Consider the following 27,891-nt stretch of genomic DNA (forward strand, 5'->3'; position numbering starts at 1 on the left):
AAACTGCCTTTGCAGTTGTGGCTCCTTACTGACAAGGGGAAAAAGGGAAAAGTTTGTTGACAACTAGCTGAGCATCTTGCAGATCTGTTGTGAATATCTTCAGCCACAGGTTCGGAAAGTAGCTTGTTGAAAACTTAGGTTTTTGCTTTCTTTCCAGATCCCAAAAGGATAATCACTTACGATGAAGCCATGGATCGCCCGGATCAATGAAGGTAGCAAGACAAGACTGCCTCTTATAACCTTTCGGCAGCATTTGTGCTGTTCATGGGGGACAAAAGGCTTTTATGCTCCTTCTAAATCTTCAGTGCAGCAGAGGAACCATAACTAGAATCACAGGATAATATATACAAATATATATATAGTTATTTAAAAATGGCGACTGAAAGTAATTAGACTTCTTAAGGAATCTGAAAATTTATTTCAACGAGACTACACACGTGATTATTTAATCTCCGGTACTGAATAGATTTTTTTTTCAGTTTTGTTTTTTTGTTTAAAGAGTGAATGCAAGTGATTAACGAATACAGACTCAATTTACAAGCCCAGTTCTAAAGTTCCTGCTGTCGTCTACATGGGCAACAGCGACCCACTGGAGAGGCATTTCCACTTGACAAGGTTTCTGTTTCTTGTTCTGTGACTGTAGTGATACACTAATCATAGGGAAATCAGGATGATTCACCATCCTTCATCTCCCCTTTCCCTTCCACCTCCCCTCTTTGTTTTTTTTTCCTGTTTTGTTTTACGTTGAATGCTGGAGAAACGCCTTGAAGTTTGCAGAGGTGTTTTTTTGTGTTTGTTTTTTTTCCAGAGAATTATAATCCGCATGTTTTGCCAGGAGTAAAGCAGCCGATCATATGCTGGGAAAATTATCTTAAAGCATCATTCTTCTGGGGGAAAGATTGTAATACTGCAGTTCTAGGATGCACGGTGAAGTCACACAGTTGACATGGCTCCAGTTACACGTTGGACTTTTACAACTGAAGAGCTCTTTCATTTTAAAAGACAACATGCAAAAATAAGCAATTGGTTTAGGCATCTAATATGGAAAAAAAAGAAAAAAAAAGAAAAAAACACTGTTCCCACTGCTTAATGCCATTGTATTACTGGGAGCAAAAAAAAAAAAAAAAAAAAACTTCCCGCTTTCAACTGTAGGTGTTTCATATTTGCTCTGTCTGCTAACACTAAATATCCTGGATTTTTTTTCCCATTTTCATTGAAAAACTGAAGAGAATTTGAGTTCTGCTAACTTTCACCCTTCTTGAATTATATTTTTTTCTCTTAAAAAATTGAAAAAAAAAAGAAAAAAAAAAAGAAAAATGGGAATTTGAATCCTGTTCGACTTGTCCATAGAAAACTGATGGCTGGGGTTTCCCACACGTGCCCATTGGAAATGCTCTTTTATATTTTCACGCAGTCTGTGTATTTCTGGGCTCTGCTTCTAATTATCTCTTAATAAAAATATATTTTATTATAAGAGCAAAATGGGGGACTCTAGGAATGAAAATAATAATTTAAAAAAGTCAGAACAAAAGGAAAGCTTTCCAGCAATGGTAGAGAAGACTGACAAGAGCGCAGGCTCCGGCTGCGTAACCCATTCTGTCCCACCGCGGCTTGTGCGTCAAAGTCATATTGGTGTTGGATAGTTTGGTTTGTTTTGCTTTAAAAAAGGTGCAGAGTTCCAGGGGTCCAATGCAAGACCGAGCAATGAATCTTGACTGAAACAAAAATGGGTTTTCTGGCCTGTTTAAGTACCCAGGGCTCAAAAGCGTCCGTGGGTGTTTGTGGCTGAATACAGGTTAGCGTGTGTCTGGGCATCGAGGTCAGCAGCAGCTGGTTCACCCCGAAATTAGACTGGATCCAATGGGGCATTACAGGAAGCAGATGAGCCCAAAACTTTTGCCTACCCCTTACGCTTATGTATCCACTCTTTTGTTAATTAGGAGTATGTAGCATGCATTTTTTAATTGTTTTTATTCTTTTAGTAAGTTTGTTCCTGAATGAAGCTCTCGAGTTCATGGTGGGACAAAGAAACTTAATTCTGTACCTTTTTATAAGATTGCTAGCTTTCTGCAATGCTTAGTTTTAAAAGTTTCGCTATGGATTGCCTACTCCACTTTATGTATGAAGTACTATATATATATAGTGTGTGTGTGTGTATATATATATATATAAAAAATACATTTATATATGTATATATACATCTGTATATATATAGTAATAATTTATTGTATCAGTCCAGGTTCAGAAATTTGTGGTTGGCCAGTTGCAAATAGTTCTGTTTCACCTATAAACTGTATCACCTTGACGGGTGTGTGTAACTTTCAAATGTATAACATGTTTACAGATGTGTCCTACACCTAGTCCTCCTCTGTTCCTATTTTTACTTCTTTCGAGTCTCCCAACTGCTTGCCAAAAGTTGGAATTGCCTCCAGCCCCCCCGTGAAAGGGAGCTGAGGCGTTCTTGAGTTTTAAAGTGTTGAACAAACTGGACAACGGGACTGAAAAGCTTAAAGCGGAAGAAGTGGTTTTTTTATTTTGGAAAAGGAAAAACAAAGTCGAAGGCTAATAGCAAGGTTTCCAGTTTGTTTTACTGGCTTTAAGGCTCGGCTATGTATTTGTTTGCCTTGTGTAGTCACTTGTCGCCTTAAGGGCTGGGTTGCATTAAAAAAACCACAAAAACGAAACCTGTTTTGCTTACGTGGGATTGAACTGTCCTGGCGCCCCGGCCCCAGAGCCCGCGTTCGGGGCCGGCGCGGTGCCGAAGCCGAACAGCAATAACTGCCGCTGAGTCGGACCCTTCGCGTGCAGAAATGTCTGCATCTTGCTGAGTTTCTGAGGACGCTCATCCTGGCCTAGCCCAGTTTATCCGCTAAAGAGCGAAAGAAAAGAAACGCGGGTCCGGTAAGGGGTTGCTTGGCTTTTCCCACGCTGGTCCCTGTGGCCTCGTCCCACTGGTGCCGAGGCCCAAGCGCTGCCCGCGGCTGCTCTGCTGCGCTTCCCAACCTCCTCCCAGTCCGTCTGCCTCCCCCAGCGCCCCGGTGCAGGATCGGCCCCCGGCCCTTGGGGAACGCTCGGAGCCCCCCTCGCCCGGGGCCGGGCAGGACGGCAGCGGGCTCCCGGCGTGTCCCCGTGTCACGGCCCCTTCCCTGCAGGCCCCCCCACGTCCTCACACAATTCTTTACTGAGCACTTATTAAAAATATCTTAAGATTTAATCTGTTTTCTGATTATTTTTGTGTAAACTTATAAAAAGAAAAAAAAACTGAAATTGAGCTGTGACTAATTTAGCACATTTAAATAATGCTAAAGTGTAACTGATAAGTCTCCTTTTTCTTTTCCTTTTCGTGTCGTCGGCGTTTTGTTTGACTCGGAGTATTAGTACTGTAGCATAAACCAAATACAGCCCGGGAAGGGGCGCAGCCGCCTCCCCACCGGCTCTGCCCGCGCCCCGGCCCCGGCAGCGCCACGAGAAGCAGCGTGTATTTATTTGTGCCATTGCTTTCATTACACTGAGCGAGTTTAAAACAAACAGAAAAAAAGCCCTTAACTATGTGTGCTATTGGAAAGTGGCACTAAGGGTGAAATCATGACCTATTTTTTTAATAGCTATGAAGATACTGATTCAGGTTAAGGCTTCTTTCACCTTTCTGTCCCTGTCGTAGGTCCTCGTCCCCTGTGTTCCCTTTGCCGGGTCTGTATTTATTTGGGTGGCTCTTCCCGCGTGAGGCAGGGGGGTATGTGCATGCGCGGGTGTCCTTGCATATCTTTTTTCTTCCTTCTTTTGGATTACAGCTTAGTCTTTCTCCCGCAGGTGTCTGGCATGAAAGGTCTTGTGTAAGCGCGGCTCTGGGCACCGGCAGCCCCGGGGACGCCGCGGCTCTCGGGCTCGGGTTTGGCAGTGGTGTTGTTGGAAGCCCACCTCGATCATCTGTGAAACCTGCTCGTGGTTTGGGGAAGCTCTTGTCTCTCTGACGATGCCGATAGCTTGCGGGTGCGGTTTCTGTCGCTAGCCCTCTTTGAACCCTAAATCCCGTTGTTTGCCTTTCCCAGCTGCTGCGAGCTGCTTTTAAACGTGGAAAAAGCTATTTTTATTAGATTGGAAATACGCCAGCTATTCGATGCCTGGCAGTAGGGAGCAGGGAGAACTGGCTGTCTAAATCAAAAGGAAAACTGTTCTTCCTTGAAAAACGAGAGATGGAAGTTGTCCTCCAGGTTTCGCTTGGCATTAGTGCTTTTTGCCTTTAGGAAGCACTACCTTAGCACAAGAGCATCCTTCCCGGACGCGGCCGACGTCGGTGTCAGGGACGTCGTGGAGCGATGGCGGTGGCAGGCTTCCTGCAGGGCTGCTTGTGTGTGGCTGATAGCTTTCCCGTGTGTTCAGTTTTTGCTCTGATTCAGCATTTTCAGTAAATTGCTATGGTGTCCGATGCTTTCAGGAGTCTTGTCGCTAGAAGATTTTTTTTCCTACGTATGTAGTGATTTGTTTTCCTTGCAGAGGCTGTTTACAAGGGAGATGATAGAGGTCAGGAGGGGCAAGAACGAGGCTAAACACGGTTTAAAGCTGCTACAAAACTTCACACAGGTGCAGGAGGCGGCTGGGGCTGGCAGCTCGGAGCCCGGAGGAGTGGCCGGAGCAGGGAGTTAGTCTGGCTTTGGCCATGGTGCGGGTGAGGTGTGTTGCTGCCTTTGCACGAGAAAAAATAAATAAGAGCGCAAACTGTTGAGAACCACAAATCTGGACTGATGCAGAGGAGCGCGGGATCGTTGTCCCCTCTGCCAGACGTGCTGCCTTCCAGAGATTACCGAGCTTTAGAAATTTGCACAATACGCAGTACACCACAGGGTAAGGCTGGCTTCCTCGCGTCCCGCTCGAGATGCTCACGAGCGGCAGAACCGAGCAGGGTGGCGCCGGGAGCAGCGGGTGTCCGAGGCGATGCCGGGCTGCTCCGCGGCGGCCCCGGGCTCGGGCTCTACGAGCTCCTCAGAAGCGCGGCTGCGAGGCTTGGTTTGCTCTTAATCCCGTTACAGGAACAAAAGTCATACCCGTCCTTTCACCAGGGGATGCTGATCTGTGTTTACCTTGACTGTTAACCAGAAAGCTTCATATAACGTGTCCAGAGCTCTAAAGCCATTTTGTAAGATAGCAGTATCCCTTTTCTACAGCCTTATTAATGAGTAGAGTATCTTTAACAAGAAAAAAAAAAATAGTTCATTTCTTTCTGTGGTATGAAAATTTGTGTACTGCGAACATATGAACGTGTAGGAAAAATACAACTTACAGTTTTCTTATAAAAAAAAAAAAACACAAAAAAACCTGTCTGCTTTCCATACGGTCTTTCCTCAGGTGCTAAATAAGGGTTCCAAAAATGGATACTGCTTTAGGAGTTTCTGCTTTATTCTTAAAATACATATTTTTTTGCTTAGGTGTTGTAAAGATATTTTAACAAGAATGTTTTTTTAATGTAAATAAGATTATGCGTCTTTAATTTTGTTTTATCTCCTTTTTGTCTATATTAAATAGTCTAATTTTCATTTTATCCTTTTGAGAAGGACCCTCTTATGACCTTCCTTGAAGACATTTCATTAAGTGTTGCTGCATTTAAGAATGAATCTACAACTGTTCATGTCTTGGATTAATGCTGCTGCTGCTATAAGTAACCCTGAAAATCAAGAATGTGTGATGCACTTTTTTTTACATGACCATATAGTTCCTCTGAGGATGGTTGGACCCTCCTGTAACACAGCCACTAGCTCTGCGGGTAGCCTGGGAAGCGAAGCGTGCGGTGTGCGCGGGGTGGGAGAGAGGGGTGTACCTGACTTTGGTGCTGACCTACGAGAATTTCTATGCAAACGCAAGCAAAGGAGAGCTCTTAACTTGAAAGAACACTGTGCATTTTTTTTCTCTCCTTCCTTTTCTCTAGCTGCTATTGGAAGGGTAGTGCAGATCCCCGAGGTTCTCAACTTCTCCTTCCTTGATGACTGGCGCGGGAAAGATGACTGAGTGCTTGTAAGGTCGAAAGGATCTCGATGAACTATCGTCTTGTCTCCGGTTCTAACATTCTGTTTTCTATCCGAGTACATCTTTGGAAGGAAATTGCTCATCCCTGAGGAAAAAAGAAATATATATATCCTTTTAATGCTTTATTTCAATGTGAAGTTTATGGCAGGGATTAACCAGCAGTATTAAAAGTGGCATGACCTTCCTACCCAGCTGTACCTCTGTTCCCAAAGCTAGGAGCAGGCTAACTTGCACGCTGCCCGCGGGGTGCCGGGGGAGCAGTGGGTATCGGAGGTTCGCTTTCTCCCCAGCAGAACGTCCCGCTGTCGCAGCGAGGCCGGTCCCTCTGCCAGGCCCAGGATAGCGCAGGGAGTCGCAGAGCCAGGCGAGCGGCGGAGGAGGGTCTCCCTGCACGGTGCTGCCGCGGGCTAGGGCCGACGCAGGACCTCGCGGCTCCGGAGGTCGCACCGAGACCGCCTCCGGTGGTCCCGCTCCCGCGGGAGAGCCTGGCAGCGCGTGGTCACCCGTGGTCGCAGGGGTGAGTTTACATACCGTGGAGTAAGGGTTTACTGGAGAAAATAAAGGGAATTTACTTGATGTTTTATTTATAGAAGATCCTTTAAAATATATATATATATATATATCTTTTGTAAAGTGAGGAAAGAGTAAGGGAGGTCTAAAGTTGTGTAGGAAAAATGCTTTGGGATTACAGCTGCCTGGAAAATAGTATATAAATATAGTCCAGAATTCTCTGCCTATTTAATTAGTTTATTCAGCATCATTTTTTGACCAGCGTTTGCTTGTTAACACACATGCGTGTGTGTGTGTACATATAAATAAATGTGCCTTGCATGTGTGCTTAAACAAAACTTGTAGAAGTAGTTTGTGAGCTGCTGCAGGGCTTTGTATTAGATAGCCAGGCTCCTCCCTCGCCGAGCGTCACGACCATGCCCCATCTGCAGCCCAGGATTGATTAGCGTCTTGGTGACCCATCAAACCTGCTGTTGAAATGAGACTCTGGATAGTGGCTGTCTTACAGTATGGGGAAAATGTCCTACGGGACGGCACCTTTCCTTTCTTAACACGACCCATTTTCTGCGATTTTTGAGGGGAGTGGGGATGAGAGAAAGAGAATCTGCTTTGCTGTTCTCCTGCAGACAAAAATAAGCATTGCAATGCTTTGCCTACGAAACAAGTGAAGGTCTGGAAACGGCTTTACTCTGGAATTAGTTCTCTGCAGAGGCTGGGAATTCCATTATCCTGGGGATTTATTCCCTTCCAGGTTGTGGTTCTTGTTACTGTGGCTTTTCCTTTTTTTTCTTTTTTTTCGCAAAGGAAAAAGAAAAGTAAACATGCCTTGCTTAAAGTTAACAAAATAGAAATGCTTATGTTTGCAGTCAGTGACTCAGAATATGAAACTGTGCAATTCTTGTTTCTTCATCTCTCTCTCTCTCTCGCTGTGTCTCTCAGCTCACTTGCCCTAATGTGTGATTTCTGTTAGTCTTTCTGTACTTCTGCCACTGTAAATGTGAAAGCTTGCTTGCATTATTTTTTAGAAATGCATTTTGCACACTCGGGTTTCGCTGAAGCTCCGTGAAAAGGTTAGTTTGAAGCAGATGAATAAAGCTATGCACATGTTTTGAAAGTTTAATTTGTGTCTCATTACCAGAAGTGACTTATCTGCCCTCCTTTGCATTCCCGTGCTGTCATTGCCTGCATTATCTTTACCATCTCGGAGGGTATGATGTAAGGTGACAGTTCTTTGCTGACAGCTGTAGCAGAAAACTGGCGCTTCTTGATTTTTAGTAGCCTCTCTCTCCTTTGCTTTCTCTGTATTTCTCTCTGTATATCTATATAAATATATATATTATTTTTTTATTTTAAAGAGCTTACTTTACTAATTGAATTGGAGGGAGAGGGGTGTGCTGGCTTGTGTTTCAGACACGCTTCATGCTGCTGGCCGAACGAGCGCCCTTTTCCCCCCGGTTAGGAGCGCGGCCGTGGCGGTGCCCGTCGGCATCCCCGGGCTGGGGAGGGGGCGCAGGGGGGGTTGAGGGGGGGGAGCGCTGCGCCGCGTGTTCCTGCTCTCCCGTCCCCGCCGAGCGGCTCTGAGCAGGGGGGGACCAGCCGGCGACGTTGGCCTGTTTGCAGGCTGATGGTGCGGGCTTGAGGCTGCTGACGGCACAACAACCGAAGAGAAACCCGACCAGTTTGTGTGAGCACTGTGAGGCTAGAGGGACAGGCGCTCGCGTTGTCCCTGCGGCGGGTGTATGTGCGCAGGGTGTCGTTCACGGCCCGCTGGAGCGGAGGGGGGGCTCCCTCTGGTCTCCAGGGCAAGGGCTTTATTTTGGTTTTGTTTTCATGAGTTATGTGCATTGGTTTGCAAATACCAGCTTTGAAAACTTGTTGCTTAGCCCAGAGCCTTTGTGCAGAAGAGTCTGGATTTTGCGATGGGAGAAGTACCCCTGGCAGCTTTCTCCTTGTGTTCCCTTTGCCATGGCAGAGATTTGTACTAACTTTACAGCTTTTTTTCATACAGAACAGGGCTGCTTTTCTATCTACCATCACACGTGTACTTACACACCTTCAGTGGCTCGGATGCCTCTGGAGGTCCTCAACTTGTTTACTTGGGGAGCAGGTGCCCCTCTCTTGCCCTCCCCTGACTATTGCAGTGTTAACAGCGGTTGGGAGCACAGCCGCGCGCGTAGACTCAAAGCTGGGCTCGGGGGGTCTCTCGAGGAAGACCCGCAGGAGCGGGGCGAAGGCCGGCCCTCGCGGGGGTCGCAGCCTCCCCTCCTGCCTCCGTCAAAAGTTCTCATTTCCGTTCAGTTTCCTGGTGTGTCGAAATCACAGCAAGGGGTTGTGCTCTACCTGCTCAGGAGCTGAATTACCTCTTCCTTTCCGAGAGGGGCAGCCCCTCTTTGTCGTCGGTGTCGTAGTGCGCTACCACACAAAAACGGTCAAGGTAGCTTGCGGTTTTCTCCTCCCCTGCCCGATATTTCTGAATAGGTTAATACACTCTGTGTACCCGGCTGAAAACGTAGGCGTTTTTCTGATTGCGAGAGGGTGGCTAGAAGAGCTAGTGTAATACCTGCTGTCGCTGTGTCTAGTGCAGGCCGTTGCACTGGGGATGGATGATGATGATGATGTCGCAGATTGTAAGGATAGGTAATGTCCATGAGCTGTAATGGCATGATGTATCTTTACTGATGATGTCATACTTCACACTAAATGTTTAAAAATTTACCTGAATTTCGTTTATTCTGCACCAACAGGTCTTCAAAATTTATCCAAATTTTATTATTTTATCAGGAAAAAAAAATTTGTGTAGATCGAATACGTTAAGACAGACAATAAGTGATGTAAATTGTTGAATAAAGATTTTAAAGTTTGTGGGTGTCAGTGTGACTTTCTTTTGCGCTCTTACAGAGCATCCCTTTGCTCCCAGGGATGCTGCAGGACGGTGCCTTCCCTTTCAGTCCCTCAGACCTGCTGGCATTAACCCGAGAGCACACTAGAAATGCCGTGTATGTGGCTGCATCTACGTGAGCGTCCAGTGATGGGCATGGCTCGCCCTCGCAGTGGGAAGGGTGGGTGCGTAGCAAAACGCCCTTTACCCTGAGGGAGGGAAAGGGAGGGCAGGGGTGAAAGGAGCTGGCGCAGCTGCAGATCTGCAGCGAATAACCGTTTTGCTGCTCAATATGGGCATTGCTGCATTTGTGCATGGGATAGCTGTGGCTTGAACTTGCCCTGGTGAAAGCTCCACTGGACTTTAGTCCTGCTTAATCTAGGCAAGGAAGAGGGGGACTGAGCCCCCGGTAGTGGTGTGAGGCTTTGTGACTTCCCCTGAGCTCCCTGTGCTCCTCAATTCCAAAACTGCAAGAGCAAACGAACACCAAGCTCTGTCATCTTTTTCCTTCAGTCACATTTATTGGCAATTGTGGCAGTTGGTACCATTTAGGAGTGTTGTTCCATAAGCAGTTGCAGTACAAGAAAGGGGTTGTTATTTCAGGAGGGGAGTATTAGCACCAAAAGGGAGCCGGTGAGCTTCAGAAACCTTGCAAAGATGTACTCGGAAGTGGGGAGCCAGGCGTGCAGGTGGCTACTGCTGGATGCGCCTGATGGATTGGATCTGGCAGGTCTGGGCGTGCGAACCCCACTCTCTCCAGTGCTTGTAATCTCCTCCGTGGTGGTCGGCCTCCAGGATGTACTGGTAGCCACGGTACCCAGGATACTGGTAGCAAACCCAGCTGGAAGAGACAGAGCTGTCAGGTGGCCGTAGCGGGAACAAGGGGCGAGCAAGAGGGTTGTGTGATGTTCCCTGCTCTGGCAGCAGCACTTTGTGCCAGGTTTTTCCCATGTGCCCTTTTCCAAACCAGTGCCTGTTGCTAAGCCCAGATGCATTTACACTTGTGGCCTTTTGCCTGTCACTTACGCGCCACACTGGATCTTCATGGAGCCCACTTCGTTGTTGGCCCAGCCCATGGCCTGCAGCGAGGGGTAGTCGTCAGTCAGCTCCCACTGGCGGCCGATGAAGTTGTCTTTCTCAAAGATGGTGATCTTGGATTCCTTGTGATTCTGGGGCAGAAGAGTAGAGTGTGAGAGCGAGGCAGTACTCCATCCCCAGGTCTGGAGGTGGGGTTTTCTTCCTTACAGTGTTTTTTGGGGGGTTTCCTGGGGGTTTCCTGCAGCTGTGAGGAAGGGAGGCTTTCAGGCCTTTATGGCTGGTTTTGCCAAATCCCAGATGTCGTGTGGAGGTGCTCAGCAGGGTGCTGCTGGGCCAGGGCTCTGCATCTCTCAGCGTGGAGTGGTACTAGTGTGTGCATCCAGGCTGGGAGGCCGGGCAAGACAGGGAGGGGGTTGTCCTGGGAGGTCTGCGCGACAGCTATGCTCTAGTTACCATTTCAGGATTGCTGTCCCTGGGCTCTGAGCTCCAGTCATGTATAACTGGCCCAGAAGTGCCTTTAAAAGTCTCAGAGAAAGGTAAAGCTGCAGCAAATCCTGCAGAGCACAGGGGGAAGAAATGAGCCCACCCCAAGCAGCCTGTGCCACTGGGAAAGCCTCTGGGCTAGCTGCGTTTGCCCTTCCTCGTGGCGCTCCCTTAGCCCGATGGGATGCTTTACGCCCCCCGGTATCAGAGATGCGAGGGCACAACCCGCCGTGCGGCCAGACGCCTCCTCCAACCCCCTGCCTGGGCCTGCACTGGGGCAACACAGGCTGCCGCAGCGCGGAAACCTGGGGACAACTCCCGAGCTGCCCGCGCCCACGGCGCTGCGCGGGCTGGGGAAGGCGCTGCAGCAAGCCCGGGAGCAAGGCTGCCCCTCGGAGCCGGGGCACTCACAGCGGAGCAGATGGGGCGGAAGGACATCAGGCGCTCGATGTGGTAGGCGTTGCTGCCGCTCCAGGCGTCCCAGCGGGGGTACTCGCCCCTCTCCAGGGTGAACTGCTGCCCGCAGAAGCCAGTGTGCTCGTAACCAACCCAGCTGCAAAAACAGAGCAAGGGGTGCCAGGGCTTCCTGTGCCTCCTGCTCAGGGCCGGCACCGAGGCACAGATGTAGCTGCAAGGAAGACGTCGGGATCCGGCCTCCGCCTGCAGGCCCTGGTGCCCAGGGAGGAAAGGGAGCGGTGCGGGATGTGGGCACAGCATCCGCGGAGTGTGTAACAGCCGTGTGTTATGTGGGAAGCGCATGGCGTGGCAAAGCAAGCATCCCCCAGCTGCGGCGGGGGACCCGGGTCCCCCCTCGAAGGGCCCAAGCTGCAAACCTTGGCTGTTCGCTTTCTCCCGATGGAGCTCTGTGGTTGCCTGCACGGCTCCACGTCATGTCAGGATCCCTGGCTGCTCAGGTTTCCTTCCCTCCTTATTTCTTACTTGTCCCCCATTTACATCCTGGCACAGCTGGCCAGACCTGAATTCCTCATGCCCAAACCAGGCAGAACGAAGCTGGCTCTGGGCAGGGAAGGGAGCTGTTGCCCTTCACCTTTTGGGTCCCTGTCTGCTGAAAGCGAACAAGGAGAGGGATGCCTCTGCCCTACAGGACACCACAGCTTGCAAGTCCCAGTGCTCCCAGTGCTGCCCAGGCTGGGCACCCCGCGGGGTGGCAAGTCTTTCCTTGACATGTCCCCTTACATGGCCTGGGCACAGGACAGCCAGTGGCAGCTGGAGCAGGGCACATGCAGCAGGGTGGGGCAGGGGAGGCCGAAGGAGGATGGCAGACATCTGCACAGCCCACAGTCCTCCTGCTTACGGGGTGCGCGCCATGCTGAGGGGCACGGCCTCGCTGGGGAGAGCGGGAGGTTTGGAGGGCCTCGGCACCGGAGGAAACTCAGCCCCGTTCCTGTGTCCCGGCCTGGGCCTCCCACTACACAAGGTGAACAGCCTGATTAGGAACATGTCAACTGGAGCAGTGAGCTGATTACGGCGTGAGCACGCATGCTGCTGTAATCCCATTAGCATTACAAATCCTAAATATAGCAGTGCAAATCTATCTTGTCTGCTTCCCCAGTCCCAGCAGGATGCTTGCCGTGGGGACAGCTCCTTACACGCAGCATCTCGGAGCAGCTCAGGAGCTGCCTTGCCTGTTACGGGGAAGATTCCTGCACGCAGGGAGAGCCTCAGCTCTGCTCCATACCCCTAAGTGGCCACGGGGGCCCAGGACCGGGCTTAGACTCTGGTCGCAGCCCCGTGCAGGCTGCGGGAAAGCTCTAATCTTGCCCTGGGGAGTTGCACGGTGCAGCAGGAAGAGCAGGGAGAGCAAGGAGCAGGTCAGGGGTGGGCCCTGGGGCAAAAAAGGCAGTTCTTAGCCATGGTGCTTCATGGGGTCACACAGGTGGATGGGGAACAGGCTGAGCCGAGTGGCCAAGAGCCACCCTCAGAGCCCTGACCTTCACTGCATCCCTGGGCAGCATCCACGCTGGGCACCGAGGAGCTCCAAGCCTGGATGCTCGCAGGCTGCAGGAGGCAGTTTTGGACGATGCCAATGGCAATGCTGCCGTCCTCCGGCCCTGCGTCTCTAGCGCCCATGTTCCTGCTGCCCAGGGCTGCCTGCTCTGCCCTCGCAGGGTGGCATTCACGTGCTTGGCTCCCCGCAGCTGGCTCCAGCTCTGCGCAGCGAGGACAGCCACCCCTGCTCCGTGCTTAGGAGCCCCTCGCCCCCACCAGCCCGAGACCTGCCCGTCGTCGGCCCGCCTGGGAAAGCATCGCTGCCGCCGCCGGCCGGGTACTCACGCGCCACATTCCACTTTCAGGGAGCGGATGTTGTCGAAGCTGCACTCCATGATGTTTGGACAGGCTGAAGTGAACTCCATCCTCTTGCCCTGGAAGTTTTCTTGGTCGTACACAGTGATCTGGAACGGAGAACGAGCTGCCAAGTTGGGAACCGCTCAGCAGCGGCCCCGGGCAATTCGGCACCTCTTCAAGACGGAGGGTCACGCTCCGTCCGGGGAAGAGCCAGTGGAGGCTGCACTGGGCACCCCTCCGGGCTGGATCGCAGCCCTGCACGCCTGTGCACTTCCCTGCACGCCTGCGCACTTCCCTGCGCTTCTGGGCCTGCGGTACCCTGCCTGGGTGTCGAGGAAGCTGCACGCCGGCCCCTGCTCCGCTCTCCTGCTCACCCCTGCGGAGATCAGTTCCCGGGGCAGCGGTGCCGTCCGGAGAGAGGAGCGCAGCCGTTCTGGACCGGGCGGGTGGCAGAGCGGTGGCTGGCGGTTCTCCCGGCCTCTGCTCCGAACGCTCTAGGGCAAAGAGGATTAACCGGGGAAAGGGACGGGGGAACTCCCCGGGACTGCGACTGCTGCTGTCCTCTCCGGCGACAGCGCCAGGATTCGGCGGGAATTTGCCCCGCTGGCGTGCGGGCTTCTCTTCTCGCTCTCGGTCCCCTCTGTGAGGTGGCCGTGTCCCCGGGGCTGCTGCCAGCCCGGGCTCTGTCGGAGCTGCTCTCCGCCATGCCCACGGCCCCGCTGGGTGCCCTCGTGCCTGGCCGGCCCATGCCCACCCTGCCGAATTCACTTGCTAACCGGGATGGGAAAGAAGAGCGTGCGGCTTTCTGAGGCTGTTGCGACCGCCTGACGCGGCACAGCCGGTAGGAGCAGGAGCACGGCCAGGCCGGGGCGGGTGCTGCAGAGGGGGTTACAAAATACCCTGGGGGTGTCTGAGCAGGCGGGAGGCAAGTTCCCAGGGCAGGGGATCCGGGTGACTTGCTCCCTTCTCTCCCGGCCGCGCAGCTTTCCCGGCCCGGGAGGGCTGCGTTCGCCCCCTCCCTGCCCCAAAGCTTCCCCTCCGGCTCTCGCAGCACCGCGGGAGTGGGGGGCGTGAGGACGTACCTTCCAGGGGCCCATGGGGACGGGCAGAGGGTTTGTCTGAGCCATCTTTGCTGCTGGAAAGGTGTCTGGAAGAGGAAGGAAAAGCAACAGCTCGTGTGGCGAAGCCGAGCCGGCTCCTTGGCAGGGCATCCCCGCACCCCCCCAGTCCCGGGGATGGCTGCGCCAGCGCGGGGTGGCAGGACAGCTCTGCCCCACTGCCGCGGCACCCACTTTGGGGGCAGAGCGTGTGTAATGGGGGAAGAAACAAGGTGGGGTGCGGGGGGGCAGCTTGCCGGCACAGGGGGCTGTTTTGGGACACTTCCACACCAGGGACAGCGGGGTCGGGAGAGCAGTGGCAGAGCCCGACCGCAGGGGGTTGGAGCAGCTCCCCACCACCATGCCGCCCTCCGCGAGGGACTGCCGCGGCGTCCATCCCCGCAGGTATTTTGTTGCCCGCCAGGCCAGGGCCGAAGGAGCAGGAAGGGATGAAACGGAGGGGAGAAGTGAGAGCTCGTCGCCAGGACTCACCTAGCTCAGGCTGTACTGCTGCTTCGTCCATGTAATGTTTGCCTACTTCAGCGGCTCCGCTTTTATAGCACCGCGCGGGCCGGGCCCCCGCGCCGGCGTTTGCGGAGCCGTCAGCACAATGCTTTCGCTCCCATTGTTCCCCTGATCCCCAGAGATTTCAGCTGCGCGGCCCCACGGTCCGAGCCACATTCTTGAAAAAAAAAAAAAAATTGATAATAAAAATATCGGTACGGCTGTTTGCACGGATAATCTTGGGCGCGAATGACTCAACGGTTTCACTGCTCTGGCACTTTCCGGGGCGGCGGCACCGCGCTGTCATGGGACGCGTGCAGTGGGGCTGGCACGCCGCGGGGCGCAGCACCCTTTGCAGCAAGCACCCGCCGGGGCGCTGCCGCTATCCCACTCCCCCGCGGGCCGCCGCGGCCTCCTCGCGCCTCGTGCCGCCCCCCGGCTGCCCCTCGGTGTGGCGCCCGCTCCCCCAGCCTGTGTGGCACTGCCATGGCAGGGGAACAGGCCCCGCAGGCCTTGGGCCGCAGGGTAGCCATGGCAACCACGTGCCCCTAGGCCTTAGGCTGCATTAGGCCGCATGGTAACCATGGCAACCATGTGCCCCTAGGCCTTAGGCTGCATTAGGCTGCATGGTAGCCATGGCAACCACGTGCCCCTAGGCCTTAGGCTGCATTAGGCCGCATGGTAACCATGGCAACCAGCCCCCCCCCGCCTGCTGCATGGTTGTCATAGCAACCAGGTCCCGTTTTCCACCCCCACCCCGGCCGGGCCTAGCGCTAGGCCCCGGCGCTGGGGTGGGCCCAGCGCCATGGTGGGCGCGCGGGGGCAGCCGGGAGCGGGCAGGTGGCGGCAGGGCGCTGCCAGTTGGGGGGGTCACGAGGCGAGCGGTGGCGGTGGCGGCGGGGGCTGCTGCCTCAGCGCTTGGCTGCCCGGAGCACAAAGCGGCCGCCCGGCGTCTGACTGCCCCTTTTGTTCCTCCCTGCCGAGCGGCCGGCACAAAACAAAGAGCCCCGTCAGCACCGGCCGCCTCGCCTGGGCCTGGCGCTTGTCCTGACATGGACCCCCGCGTGGAGGGCGCCGCCGCGGGGGCCCGGGGCTCCCCGAAACCGCGGGTGGCTGTGGTGCTGTGGGGGTGTTTTCCGTCCGGGAACGCCGCCCCGGCCCGGTGGTGCTCCCGGGGCATGTGGGCAGCGTGCGGAGGCAGGCACGCGCCTCCCCCGCGGCCGGCTGCTCGGAGCCCTCGGTAACGGCGTTGGGGCAGCGCCGGGCGCCACGTGGACCAGCACCGCGGTCTGTGGCAATGTGCGGGGCAGGCCGGCTGATTCCCTTGCCGCGTCCCGGCGAACGCGGGGTCAGGGGAGAGGAAGAAGCAGGAACCACCTGCTTTCCCTCCGGCTGCTGAAACGCCGACTGGGAGCCAGGGATGCTCCCGCGGAGCCGCCGGGCAGATCGGGGCAGCCGGCAGGCGAGCGCGGCCTGGTCACGCAGCGTGCATGGCCCTGCCCCAGAGCTGCCGCTTCGAGAGGCGCCAAAAACGGGAGCAAAAGCAGGGCTGCACAAGAGGCGGCGGCCGGCAGCCCCGCGGCACGGAGGTCTCGGGTCGCAGGTGCCGTGCAGGCGGTGCGCGGCTGCAGCACGTCCGCCGCCTGCCTCCGCGCCGGGGGCACGTCCTGGGCGTCTCGGAGCCCGGGGCCGCTAGAGGGAGAGCTAATCCCGAGCAGGTCGCGCTGTAGCTGGCTGTGCACGGGGGCCATGCGGCACCGCACACCCCCCGCGCCCCAGCACCGGCCCCCCGCAGCCCTCGGACACGGGCAGAGCCGCCCCGGCTGCAGGCGGCTTTGTCACGCAGCAGCACTCGGAGCAGACGCAAGCGAGGGGGCACAGCCGCCCCGGCACGGCCCACTCGGACATGGCCGAGGGCAGAGACTGGGAGCTTGCGGGGTGGACGCCGGCCCCCCGTGCGGCTCCGCTGCCCACCGGGGCCAGTGCTGCCCGCCGCCGAGCTGCGTCCCACGGGGCAGAGGCGAGCTGTCCGGAACGACTGGTTTTTCTAGATCCCGGAGACTACAAAAAAAAAAAAAAAAAAAAAAACCACTAATAATGCAGTGACCTATTTAGGAAACCCTGTGGTGCTGCGACGTAGGTGCTCCCCATCGCAGGCGGGCAGCAGGCCTCGGTGGTGGCTGGGCCTGCCGGGGCACTGCAAAACGCTCCCGCAGCTCTGTGGCTCCCGCTGCCCCCGGAAAGCTGCATGCAAGCGGGCAGCCTGGCCCCGGCGCTGGAACCGCTGGTGCTTTTCAAACATGGTGCTTTGTAAACACCTGGGGGCAGCTGCTAGGGGCACCCCGGTGAGGTCCGTGGGGATCTCGCGGGGTTCGCGGCGCGGCTCCTCCGGCTCCGTGTGCCCCGGGCTCTGGGCCATCTTGCCAAAAAGCACGGCGCTGCTTAGCTCCACTCCTCGCCCAGTGGGCTCCCGGGTTCGGTGCATCCCCCCAGGGCTTGGCACCTGGCCGAGCGTGTCCAGGAGCAGGCCGAACCCCATCGCACTGGTGATGCAATCCCACTGCTTCTGCTCACTTTGGGACAGAGCCTGTGGGCGCCTGCGACAGGGTCCTGCTCTTCAAGACCCACGTTGGTGCCCCAGAGCTGCCCGTGCCGTGCGAAGAGTCGGACCCCACTGCTTGCATCGCAGCTTGGAGGTGGCACCACTGCACCCACCATTTATTGCAACGGAGGTTTGGCAGCAGCCGTGCCCAGGCTGCCGCTGGTGCCTCGCTCCGGGCTTTGCAGCTTTGCGCAACTGGATCCCGTGTCCAAAAGCTGCCCGTGAGCGGGCTGAAGGATGCTCATGGCACATCGCGTGCCACCTCCCAGCTCAGGCAGCCGGGCACCGCGCTGGCGGCAGGAAGGCGGGCGCCGTCTCGCTCTGGGCTGGGCGCGCGGCGTCGGGGCGCGGTGACGCCAACGTCCGGGCTCTGGCTGCGCCCCGGGTGCGGCATCGCAGAGGGCTGCCCGCACCCTCCGGCCACGCGAGAGCTGCGCGAGCCGTGCAGGCCGGCCCGGCCTCACCGCCCAGGTCCCCGCTTCCGCCCTCCGCAGGCAGGATTGAGCTTTTCGGAGCGGCGTGGGTGTCGAGCTTGCCTGCATCCCGCTCCGTGCTGCGGCGTCCCCCCTCCCCGGGACTTTGATCTGTCGTGTGCAGTGATAAAACAGGTCTTTGAACCAAAATAGCATCTATCCGAGGTGTTCCTGCAGAGCCCGAGATAAAAGGCTTTCGGCAGCAAACACGTCCATCTGTCCCGCGGTTTGCCGCTCTCTGCGACGATCTCGGCTGCCCTGTTTTCACTGGCACCCCCAGACCTGCTCCCCTCGCAGGCGGTGCCGGCTGGCACCCGGCGGGGCTGCGTTCGCCCGCCCGGCTCCCCTTCCCCCCCGCGTGTTGCAGCGTGTGTGTATGGTGGTGTGTGCGTGTGGGTGTCGCAGTGTGGGTGTCGCAGGGCTGCCCCAGCTGCGTGCTTGCCTTGCACGGGGTGTGTTGTGGGGTGCCGCAGCCACGCGTGTACCTTGCAGTGCGCGTGTTGCAGGGTGCCCCAGCTGTGTGATCGCACTGCAGTGTGTGTTGCACAGTGCCGGTTGCGTGATTACACTGCAGCGTGCGTGTTGCAGGGTGCCCGGCTGCGTGGCTGCATTGCAGCGGGGTGTCGCGGGCACACGCTGCCGAGTGTGCGGGCATTGCAGTGTGCAGCCCGGCTGCCTGCTCCGGTGGGTGCACGGTGCAGCGTGGTGCAGCAGGGTGTGCGTTGCAGGGGGTGCGTTGCAGGATGTGTGTTGCAGGGTGTAGGTTGCAGGGTGTGCGTTGCAGGGGGTGCGTTGCAGGATGTGTGTTGCAGGGTGTAGGTTGCAGGGTGTGCGTTGCAGGGTGTGCGTTGCAGGGGGTGTGTGTTGCAGGATGTGTGTTGCAGGGTGTAGGTTGCAGGGGGTATGTTGCATGCGGTGCGTTGCAGGATGTGTGTTGCAGGGTGTAGGCTGCAGGGGGTATGTTGCATGCGGTGCGTTGCAGGATGTGTGTTGCAGGGTGTAGGTTGCAGGGTGTGCGTTGCAGGGTGTGCGTTGCAGGGTGTGTGTGTTGCAGGGTGTAGGTTGCAGGGTGTGCGTTGCAGGGTGTAGGTTGCAGGAGGTGTGTTGCAGGGTGTAGGTTGCAGGGGGTGCGTTGCAGGGTGTGCGTTGCAGGGGGTGCGTTGCAGGGGGTGCGTTGCAGGGTGTGTGTGTTGCAGGGTGTAGGTTGCAGGGGGTGCGTTGCAGGGGGTGTGTTGCAGGGTGTAGGTTGCAGGGGGTGCGTTGCAGGGTGTAGGTTGCAGGGGGTGCGTTGCAGGGGGTGTGTTGCAGGGTGTAGGTTGCAGGGGGTGCGTTGCAGGGTGTAGGTTGCAGGGTGTGCGTTGCAGGGTGTGCGTTGCAGGGTGTGTGTGTTGCAGGGTGTAGGTTGCAGGGTGTGTGTGTTGCAGGGTGTAGGTTGCAGGGGGTGCGTTGCAGGGGGTGTGTGCCGCGCCGTGCGGAGGGCGGCGCGCGCAGAGCCGGCAGTGCCCGCCCCGGTGCGGAGCCGCCCCGCCCCGCGCCGCCGCCGCCGCCGCCGGGGCCCGGCACCGCCGCCGCCGCCGCCGCCAGCACCGGGCCCGCGCCACCGCCGCCGCCGCCGGGTGAGTGCGCCGCGCCGCGCCGCAACGCCCCCGGCCCCGGCTCCGGCCCCGGCCCCGGGCGGGGCGGGCCGCGGGGCGGGGCGGCCGGTGTGCATCGCCCCCCGGGCCGGGCCGCGCCGGGCCGCAGCGTGTGCGCCCGGGTGTGTGTGTGTGTGTGTGTGTGTGTGTGTGTGTGTGTGTGTGTGTGTGTGTGCGCGCCCGGGTGTGCGCCCCCCCGGCTGTGTTGCAGTGTGCGTGCGTGCGTCCCCCGGCTGTGTTGTGCTGTGTGTGTGCCCGCCTTCACCTTCCCCCCCCGGCTGTGTTGCAGTGTGTGTTTGTGCATGGCCTGCTGCTGTCTCGCAGTGCGTGTGCATCCCCGTGGGGCGTTGCAGCGCGTGTGCATGACCCTTGCGTTGTGTTGCAGCGCGTGTGCATGACCCTTGCGTTGCGTTGCCGTGTGTGCGTTTGGTTGTGCCCCTCGTTGTGTTGCACCGTGTTGGTGCAAGCCTCCTGTTGCGTTGCAGTGCATTCGCGTGCCCCCCGTTGCATTGCACTGTGTGTGTTTGTGCAAGCCCCCGTTGAATGGCACTGTGTGTGGCTGCACAAGCCCCCTGTGCTGGGGGTGAGCCGTGCCCGGGTGTGCACCCCCCGGGGCAGGCAGGTAGCTGGTCTGCAGGACACCCTGGGCGCTGGGTGCCTCCTCGCACAGGGCCGGGCACAGGGTGCCCCAGCTCCCGCAGCAGCGCTCCTCGGGGCGCAGGTGCTGGCTGGGCCTGGCTTCCCGGGAGAGGCGCTGGCCTGGGCCCTTGGCGCCATGGGGAATTGCAGCCTCCATCCCGCGTGCCGGTAGCTGCCGTGCGGCTGGGGGCGAGCGGCACCCCGGCCCCCGCGCTGCCTTTCCGCTGCTTTTCCACTCCGCCGGCGAGCAAGGCTTGGGCAGCACCGCCGGGCTGTGTGCCGCCAGCACCCTGGACTTTGGCCGCGGTGTCACAGCCTCCCCGCGGCCCGGGGGCTCCCTTCCGCCCGCGACGGTGACTAAACAGCTGCTCTGGGTTGTGTTCGCACCCAGGAGGAGCCCGGCGATGAATCGCTGCGCTGCAATGTGTGTTTTGTAACAGCCTCCCTTCGCCCTTTTGTTTTATCACCTTCCTCCTTGCAAAACCGCCCTGGCTGGCGGCGCGGCGGCGGGTGCAGGTGGTGCCGTGGCTGCAGGGTCGCCCGAAATCCCGCCGTGCAGAGCACCCGTCCCCGCTGCGGCCGGGCGGCGAAGGGCTGGCTTCCTCCCGGCGCGTCCCGGCGTTCTCCGTGAGGTCAGGCGGGCGCCGCGTTGCTCATGGAGCGGCACGGAAAGTCCCTAAATCTCCTCGCTCCCGGGATGCCCCTTTCTTTCCTGCTTTTTGCAGAGAGGTGGAAAAAACGCCGGCTCCGGATACGGGCTCCCGCGCCCGGCCGGGATGCCGGTGCCGTCGGCGCGGCGAGTCCGGAGGCGGCGGGGAGTTTCGGGGAACGCCTCTCCCGCGGGCCACGGGGCGCCGCGGCTCGTTAGCGATGCAGCGGGCGCCGCTCGTCCGCCCTTTTTGTTGCGGACACAAAGGCCGGGAGGGAGCGTGTGCGCGGCGGGGGGACGCCGCCGGCAGACAAAGGACAGGGAGGCTGCCGGGCTGCCGCGAGCCCCGCCGGGTGCCAGGGAGCTCGCCCGGGGACGAAGCAACCCGGCAGCGGCAGCCTCACCGCCGGCAGAGCCGGTGGTCCGGGCGCACAGGGCTTTTCCTGCCGTCCCTCGTGCAGTTCCCGAGCGGCTTCCTGCCCTGTTTATATATAGCTGTCAGTCCTTCCCCGCTGCTTTTCCATCCAGCTGCGTGATTTTTTGGGAGGGGGGTGTTTCTCCAAAGCGTGCGGGTGCGATGGGAGCACCCCGGGCGCTGGCGTGGAGCCGCGGGAGCCCGGGGACCGCCGGGGGCCTCCCCGCCGCGCGGGACGCTCGCATGAAAGAGCGACTGTTCCCGGAGGTTGCCGGCAGCGTCACGCGCTCGCCTTGGCCCGGGCTAAAATTAGGCGCTTATCAGCGCTCCGGAGGGACACGGTCCTGCAGGTTCCTGTTTGTTGTAACAGGCTTCGATCGGAGCGGCTGGCGGCGGAGCCGAGCCAAGCCACGCCGTGGGGTGGCGCATGGGGCCGTGGGCCGGGTTTGGCCATCGCGGGCCGGGTTTGGCCATCGCGGGCCAGGTTTGGCCATCGCGCCGTCTGATCGCATCCCTCCCCGTGTGTCCTGCAGGCCGGCGGCTGCCCCGTGAGCCGCCCAGCGGCCGCCCGAGCCAGCACCCCGCCGCGGAGCCGGCGCTCCCCCAGCCCCTTCCTCCACCATGTTCAACCTGATGAAGAAGGACAAAGAGAAGGATGGGGCCAGGAAGGAGAAGAAGGAGAAGAAGGAGAAGAAGGAGCGGATGTCGGCGGCTGAGCTCAAGAGCCTGGAGGAGATGAGCATGCGCCGGGGCTTCTTCAACCTCAACCGGGCCTCCAAGCGGGAGTCCAAGACCCGCCTGGAGATCTCCAACCCCATCCCCATCAAGGTGGCCAGCGGCTCCGACCTGCACCTCACGGACATCGACTCCGACAGCAACCGGGGCAGCGTCATCCTGGACTCGGGGCACCTGAGCACGGCCAGCTCCAGCGACGACCTCAAGGTGGACGACGGCAACTTCAAGGGCTCGGTGCTGCAGCGGGCGGCCAAGTTCGGCTCGCTGGCCAAGCAGAACTCGCAGATGATCGTCAAGCGCTTCTCCTTCTCGCAGAGGAGCCGGGACGAGAGCGCCTCGGAGACCTCGACGCCCTCCGAGCACTCGGCGGCCCCCTCGCCGCAGGTGGAGGTGCGCGCGCTGGAGACGCAGCTCGCCAAGCACGGCGCGTCCCCGGGCCGCCCCCGGAGCCCGTCCGCCGCCTCGCTGCGAGCCCGCGTGCCCGAGCTCGTGGGCAAGCGCTTCCCCGCCGACCTGCGGCTGCCGGCCGTGGTGCCCCCGCAGCCCCCTGCTCCCCGGCAGCTGGAGCTGCAGCGGCGCAACACCGGCGATTTCGGCTTCTCCCTGCGCCGCACCACCATGCTGGACCGGGGCCCCGACGGGCAGGTGTACCGGCGCGTGGTGCACTTCGCCGAGCCCGGCGCCGGCACCAAAGACCTGGCGCTGGGGCTGGTGCCGGGCGACCGGCTGGTGGAGATCAACGGGCGAAACGTGGAGAGCAAGTCGCGGGACGAGATCGTGGAGATGATCCGGCAGTCGGGGGAGACGGTGCAGCTGAAGGTGCAGCCCATCCTGGAGCTGAGCGAGCTGAGCCGCTGCTGGCTGCGGGGCGGCGAGGGCGCGCGCCGCGCCGCCTGCGAGGTGAGCGGTGCCCCGGGGTCCCGCTGGCCGCGAGCGTCCCGGCGGCGGGTGGTGGGTTGGCGCCGGCCACGGGAACCGGCTCCCAGCTGGGAGCGACGCGCGGGGAAGAGCCGGAGGTTGCAGCGGGGCTCGGGGGGGTGCAACGGCCGCGACGGGGCTGCTTTGGGAAAAGGGGCGCTTGCTGCCGTGCCGAGCCTCGCCGTGCGCACCGGGGTCCCAGCACGGCAGAGAGTGCGTGCGCTGGGATGCAGAGCTGGAAGCGGTTTGCCGTATAAATAGGAAGGGAACGGCCAGGTGACCGGCATGCTCCGCGCGTGGCGCCGGCCTCCGGCAGGACCGGCCCCCTGCAAAACTCCCCCCAACGCCGAGACCATGGCGAGCTGGGGGAAACCCCCGTGCAGGGCGAAGCGCGCCCCATACCCCGCGCCGGGGAGCTGGCGCAAGGCCGCGGCGCGCCGGGGTGGAGTCTGTGCCGCAGCCGGAGCCGTCCGGCGGTTGCTTTCCGGCGGCTCCTCCCGGGAGGCGGCGCAGGCCCCAGCGCCGGCGCAGCCCGCCCAGAGCCACGGGAACCGGCGGCCACGGGTTTCCCGCGGTCTCCCCCGGTCCCGCCGGCACAGGACCGGCCCCGCTGTGCCCCTCCATCCCGGCAGGCAGAGGAGCCCGGGGGTGCCACGCGTGCAGCCCGGCTCCGGGGGCCGTTCCGGTGCGGCGGCGTGCTCGGGGCTGGCGCGGGGCTCCCGGCCCCCCGAGGCCTCTTTGCAACTCGTTGAACCAGAACGGGAGCGGGGCGAGCCGGGTGCAGCTGCCCTGACCTAGTTAAACGTGCCGGCAGCGCCGAGGTCTTCCTCCCTCCTCCTCTCCTTGCAGCCCGTTGCAAAATTGCAAAATTTCTACTTTGGCAATGAGAGAAAGCGATCCGTGAATGAATGCTGGCGGTTCAGTGTTGCTGGCGCGGCAGAGCCCAGGGACAGCGTGGCAGGGGCAGTGCGGGGGCAGGAGGGGGTGCTCCGGGTTATCTCCGGGCCGGGGGAGAGCCAGGACGCGTCCGTCTGTTCCCACCGTCTCCGGCCCCCTCGTTTGGGAACAGGCCGCTTTCCCAGGCCTTGACTTCGCACGGGGGCATCGCCCGGAGCAGGGCGCCTGCGGCCTGCGCCAGGGGCCGAGCAAGGTGCGGGCGGGAGGCCGCGCTCCCCCCGAGGCCCAGCTGAGCTCCCTGCAATGCTTCTGGTCCTAATTTAAATAAAAATGATCCGTTTTGCAACAGGAAATTATAGACATATTTTGGGCTGCAGCTCTCACAGCCGCTCCCTGGCTGGGGCTGGGGAAGGACGCCGGGGCATGCAACGCCGCAAGGTTTTTAACCCCCTCCCATGCTCGCCCCCGCTGCCCAGCCCTGCGCCGGAGCCGGGTCAGCTTTCCCGGGCTTTTCGGGGATGCCATGCAGCGGAAAGCCGCCCCCTCCGCGTCCGAGCCACGCTCCGGCCCGGGGCCACCGGGCTGGCTCTGCTCCACGCTCGTATTTATTTATCTGCCGTTGACATTCCTCTGGCAAGGGCCGGGCATGCGCCGTCCGCCCCGGCACCGCAGAAATATTCCAGAAACGCGCCCGCCTGCTCCGGCACCGCGTGGCAGCCGGCGCCGCGCGGCTCGCTGCGCCCCGGGCTCCGCAGTGCAAGGGTGCAAGCCCGAGGGGGGCCTTTTTTATGGCCCTGCTCGGGGATGTGGGAGACGGGGGCGGGCGGTTTGGCAGGGGTGACCTTGCTGCGGCAGGGAGGCTGGGGGCTGCGCTCGCGGGTCTCCGCCGTGCTCGCTGCGTCCCACCGTGCCGAACCCGCTGGGCGAGCTGGCTGCAGCCGCGCAGGGGTGCCGCCGCGCCGGTGCCCGGCCTCTCCAAGGGGGTCCCGCCACGTGCGCCGGGGTCTCTGCTGCAAAAGCGGCTGCACGGGTGCTGCAGCGTCCATGCGTCCGTCCATCCATCCCGCCAGCCCGGGGCCGGCAACAGGGCTGTGCCGGCGGGTCCATGCGCCGCTCCGCTGCCGTGCACGGGTGCACCAGGGCCGTCTCCGCCGGGACACATGGTGCCGCTCCGGCTCTCCTTCCCGCGGCGCCGGCTGCCGCGGCCCCACATCACTTCCTCCGGCGGCGGCGAGGCCGGTGCCCCCGCGGCAGGCGCGAGGGGGGGCGGCGGGGGCGGCCGCTCGCATTCCTCCGCTATTTTTAGGGTGGCCGTATCGGCCCAGCTGTCCCCGCGCGCGGGCCGGGGGGGAGGACGGAGGCACCGCTCGCTTTGCCGACCGCGCTGCGCCGCGCTCTCCCCGGCGGAAACCCGGCCCTGCCGCGGCTCGCCGCGGCCCCCGGCCCTGCGGTAAGGTGGGAGACACCCTGGGGTGCTGGGGGAGATGGGGGGCACGCCTGGTTTGGCAGCCCTGGCTGCCGGGGGCTCCTCCGCGCCCAGGCGCGGGAGCAGGGGGTTTTTCCGACACTGCCAGGACCCTGCCGCGGCGGCGTCCCCCTGCCCCACGCGGATCCCACCCGGCGGAAAAACTACCCTGTCCCTCCCCCTGGTGTGAGCTTCATGGAGCGGGGGGGGGGGGAGGAATCGGCGCTGCCGGGCGCCATTGGTGGCTCTTTGTGGAACGAGTTGTGCCAGGTCTCAGCCCGGCAGAAATCAGCGCTCCCCGGTGCGGCGGTGGGAGCGGGGGGCGCCTGGGGCCGGGCGGGCAGGGCCGCCCCGCTCACCTCCGCCTTTCTCCCCAGCCAGCGCTGCCCCAGCTGCAGCTCCATGAGACGGTGCCATGGCGTTCTCGTCGCGGTTCGCGTTCTGGGAGCAGAAGGGAAGTCTCGGCCGCACTCGCCCGCGCCGGCTGCCCCGGTTTGCCGCGAGCGGGCTGCGCGCTGCCCCCCGCCCGTCTCTAGCACCCGCTGCGCACGGGGGGGGGGGGTTGCACCTCTTCTACCGCAGCACGCGGCACCCCGGCACCGCGAGGCCGAGCCCGTAGCCGGAGCGCCCCGGGGCCGGCCGCTGCAGAGAATAGCCGGTGACGCTGGCAAGGGGATGGGGCGCCCCGCGGGGAGGGACGGGCACGGCTCGCTGCCGGCCAGCTCACTTTCCCGACGTGCGCGCCTCGCCGTGCGCTCGGCTCAGCTGTCGGCGCTAACTTGGGCGACGTGCGCAGAGCCAGGAACCCCCCCGGGAGGTGCGGGGAGGCTTTATTTACCCGCCGGGTCACCAGCTGCGAATGCGGCCCCTCCCGCGCGGAGCTGGGTGCCCGGAGCCCCCCGCTCCCGAGCCGGGCGGCCAGGGCCCGCTCTGCTTTCCCGCAGCAGGGATCACGGGGGCTGCGGATTCGGGCCACGAACCTCCTGCAAAAGCTCCCTGCGGTGGGTTTCCCTCTGGGAGCCCCCGGCACAGAGACCCGTGGTCCGCACGGCTTTTCCCGCGGTGCCTTGCCGCAGCAGCGAGTCCAGGGAGCCACCGGAGTGGCCGGGGGGATTCTCCGGTGGCTACTTGTAGGGCTCAGCCAAAGCCCTGAAAGCGGCACGGGCTGAAACGCAGCCGTCTTGCTTATCTGACCCCTCAGGTTAAGGACGAGGACAAATCCTTAGCCGTGAAAAGACCCGTGAAGGAGGACGGGGCTGTAAGTGCCGCGGTGCCGGGGAGGGCGGTGTGCGTGTGCCGGGGACGGGGCCGCCGCCGCCTCTGACGCGCCGCCGTGTTTGTGGCTGTAGTTAGAGAGTCCGACCGCGGCGAAAGATGCGGCACAAGCGCCCCGGAGTCCCGAGCCCCCGAAGAGCCCGGCAGCACCCGCGGGGACGGGGCAGAGCCCGGAGCCTGTGCTGAACGGGGAGAGCCCCACGGCAGCGCCGGCATGCGCCCGGGCCGCCAACGGCCCGGAGAGCCCCGCGGCGGGCGCCGAGCCGCTGCCAGACGACGGCCAGGGCCTGTCGCGCCGGCGGGTGGTCCGGGTGGTCCGCAAGGTGGTCCGCAGGGTGCTGCCGGGGGAGGACGCCGGCGGCACCAAGGAGCCGCCCAGAGACGCCAAGTCTCCCGAGCCGCCGGCGCCGCCCCCCAAAAAGGAGGAGAAAGTCCCGCCCGGCGCCCCGGCGGCCCCCGGCAAGCCGGAGCCCAAGGACGAGATCTCGGCAGGGCTCAAAACCCTCATGGCGAAGGGCAAAACCAAGCAGCACCGGCCGCGGCTCCGGCCGGGCGACAGCAGGGAGGACAAGTCCCCCGAGGCGGCCGGGAAGCCGGGCTGCCCGCCCGCCGCAGGGAAAACGCCACCGTCCGCGCCGCCGGGCGCCAAAGCCGAGCCGGAGCCCGCGGCGGCGCCGGCAAAGCCGCCCGCTCCGAAACCCACCGCCCTGGAGAGGCACAAGGTACTGGCACCGGCACGGGCCGGGGGCTGTGGCATGGCTTGGGCGTGCCGTGCACCCGGCGGGGACCCCGCCACCCCCCCGTGCGTGGCTGCCCCAAATGCACCCCCCCGCCGTCGGAGCATGGTGTGAGCACGCGCCGCCCCGCGTGGTTTGCAGTGTTTGCACGGTGTGTGTTGGGGTCGGGGGGGTCTCTGCGGCCGCCGTCTCACGCTGCCCCTTGCCCCCCGCGCCGGAGAAGAAGCAGCAGCAGCAGCAGCCCGCTGAGAAGCGACCGAGCCCCGCGAAAACGGTGCCGGCAGCCCCCCAGCAGGTGCGTGGCCGCGGCTGCCACCGTCCCCGCGCGGCGGGCTGCGTGGCCGGCGGGGCAGCAGCGCGGCCGGGGCTAACGGCACTTCGCCTCCAGGCTGCAGCCGGCCCCGGTTCCCAGCTGAGCCCGGCGGAGGAGGCGCAGCGCCGGCTGGAGAGGATCTTCGCGGCTGCTGTAATTGCAGGGGCGCTGGCGTGTGGCCGTGCACGGCCCCGGGCACCGGCGTGCCGGCATCCCCGTGGGCGCTGGCGGGTCCCCGGCAGGCTGCGGATGGGGGGCTCAGAGCCGCTCTCCGCCGAGGGTCTGGGCAGCGGGGCAGGGTCGC

General features: G+C 60.8%; 3 protein-coding genes across 19 annotated transcripts in view; 2 read left to right on the top strand and 1 right to left on the bottom strand.

Moving 5' to 3' along the window:
- Positions 1 to 9,389, top strand: part of NUFIP2 (nuclear FMR1 interacting protein 2) — a 46,447-nt gene extending 37,058 nt beyond the window's left edge. For 2 of the 4 annotated variants that reach the window (XM_064523241.1, XM_064523238.1), the window contains one exon: positions 158 to 9,389. In XM_064523241.1, the coding sequence (XP_064379311.1) occupies positions 158 to 210 (53 nt within the window). In that variant the 3' untranslated portion in view covers positions 211 to 9,389. The remainder of the gene's footprint in view (positions 1 to 157) is intronic. The other 2 variants (XM_064523239.1, XM_064523240.1) reach the window with 2 other exon arrangements.
- A 532-nt stretch (positions 9,390 to 9,921) lies between these two features.
- Positions 9,922 to 15,020, bottom strand: CRYBA1 (crystallin beta A1). The gene is made up of 6 exons (XM_026117354.2): positions 14,824 to 15,020; positions 14,317 to 14,381; positions 13,223 to 13,341; positions 11,339 to 11,480; positions 10,433 to 10,575; positions 9,922 to 10,247 (listed from the first exon to the last, which is right to left on the bottom strand). Exons 1-6 carry the CDS (start codon positions 14,852 to 14,854, stop codon positions 10,100 to 10,102), a joined length of 648 nt encoding a protein of 215 aa, XP_025973139.1. The 5' UTR covers positions 14,855 to 15,020; the 3' UTR covers positions 9,922 to 10,099.
- Positions 15,021 to 19,416: 4,396 nt separating this feature from the next.
- The window catches only part of MYO18A (myosin XVIIIA), a 32,682-nt gene continuing 24,207 nt past the window's right edge, over positions 19,417 to 27,891 (top strand). For 7 of the 14 annotated variants that reach the window (XM_064523242.1, XM_064523243.1, XM_064523244.1 and 4 more), the window contains exons 1-2: positions 19,417 to 19,526; positions 21,781 to 22,882. In XM_064523242.1, the coding sequence (XP_064379312.1) occupies positions 21,869 to 22,882 (1,014 nt within the window). In that variant the 5' untranslated portion in view covers positions 19,417 to 19,526; positions 21,781 to 21,868. Of the gene's footprint in view, positions 19,527 to 21,780; positions 22,883 to 24,989; positions 25,248 to 27,891 lie in introns of those variants that run through there. The other 7 variants (XM_064523254.1, XM_064523253.1, XM_064523255.1 and 4 more) reach the window with 4 other exon arrangements.

Source organism: Dromaius novaehollandiae, chromosome 19 (assembly GCF_036370855.1).
Source record: "Dromaius novaehollandiae isolate bDroNov1 chromosome 19, bDroNov1.hap1, whole genome shotgun sequence".
In the NCBI taxonomy this organism is placed as follows: domain Eukaryota; kingdom Metazoa; phylum Chordata; class Aves; order Casuariiformes; family Dromaiidae; genus Dromaius; species Dromaius novaehollandiae.

What these genes read in the sequence shown, in the direction of transcription:
- CRYBA1 (XM_026117354.2), bottom strand. Translation starts at nt 14,854, where the DNA reads ATGGACGAAGCAGCAGTACAGCCTGAGCTAG. An exon ending in TCCCCATGGGCCCCTGGAAG is followed by an intron (nt 13,342 to 14,316) that starts GTACGTCCTCAC and finishes TCTCCGTTCCAG; the next exon opens with ATCACTGTGTACGACCAAGA. An exon ending in TCCGCCCCATCTGCTCCGCT is followed by an intron (nt 10,576 to 11,338) that starts GTGAGTGCCCCG and finishes CTTCTGCCCCAG; the next exon opens with AATCACAAGGAATCCAAGAT.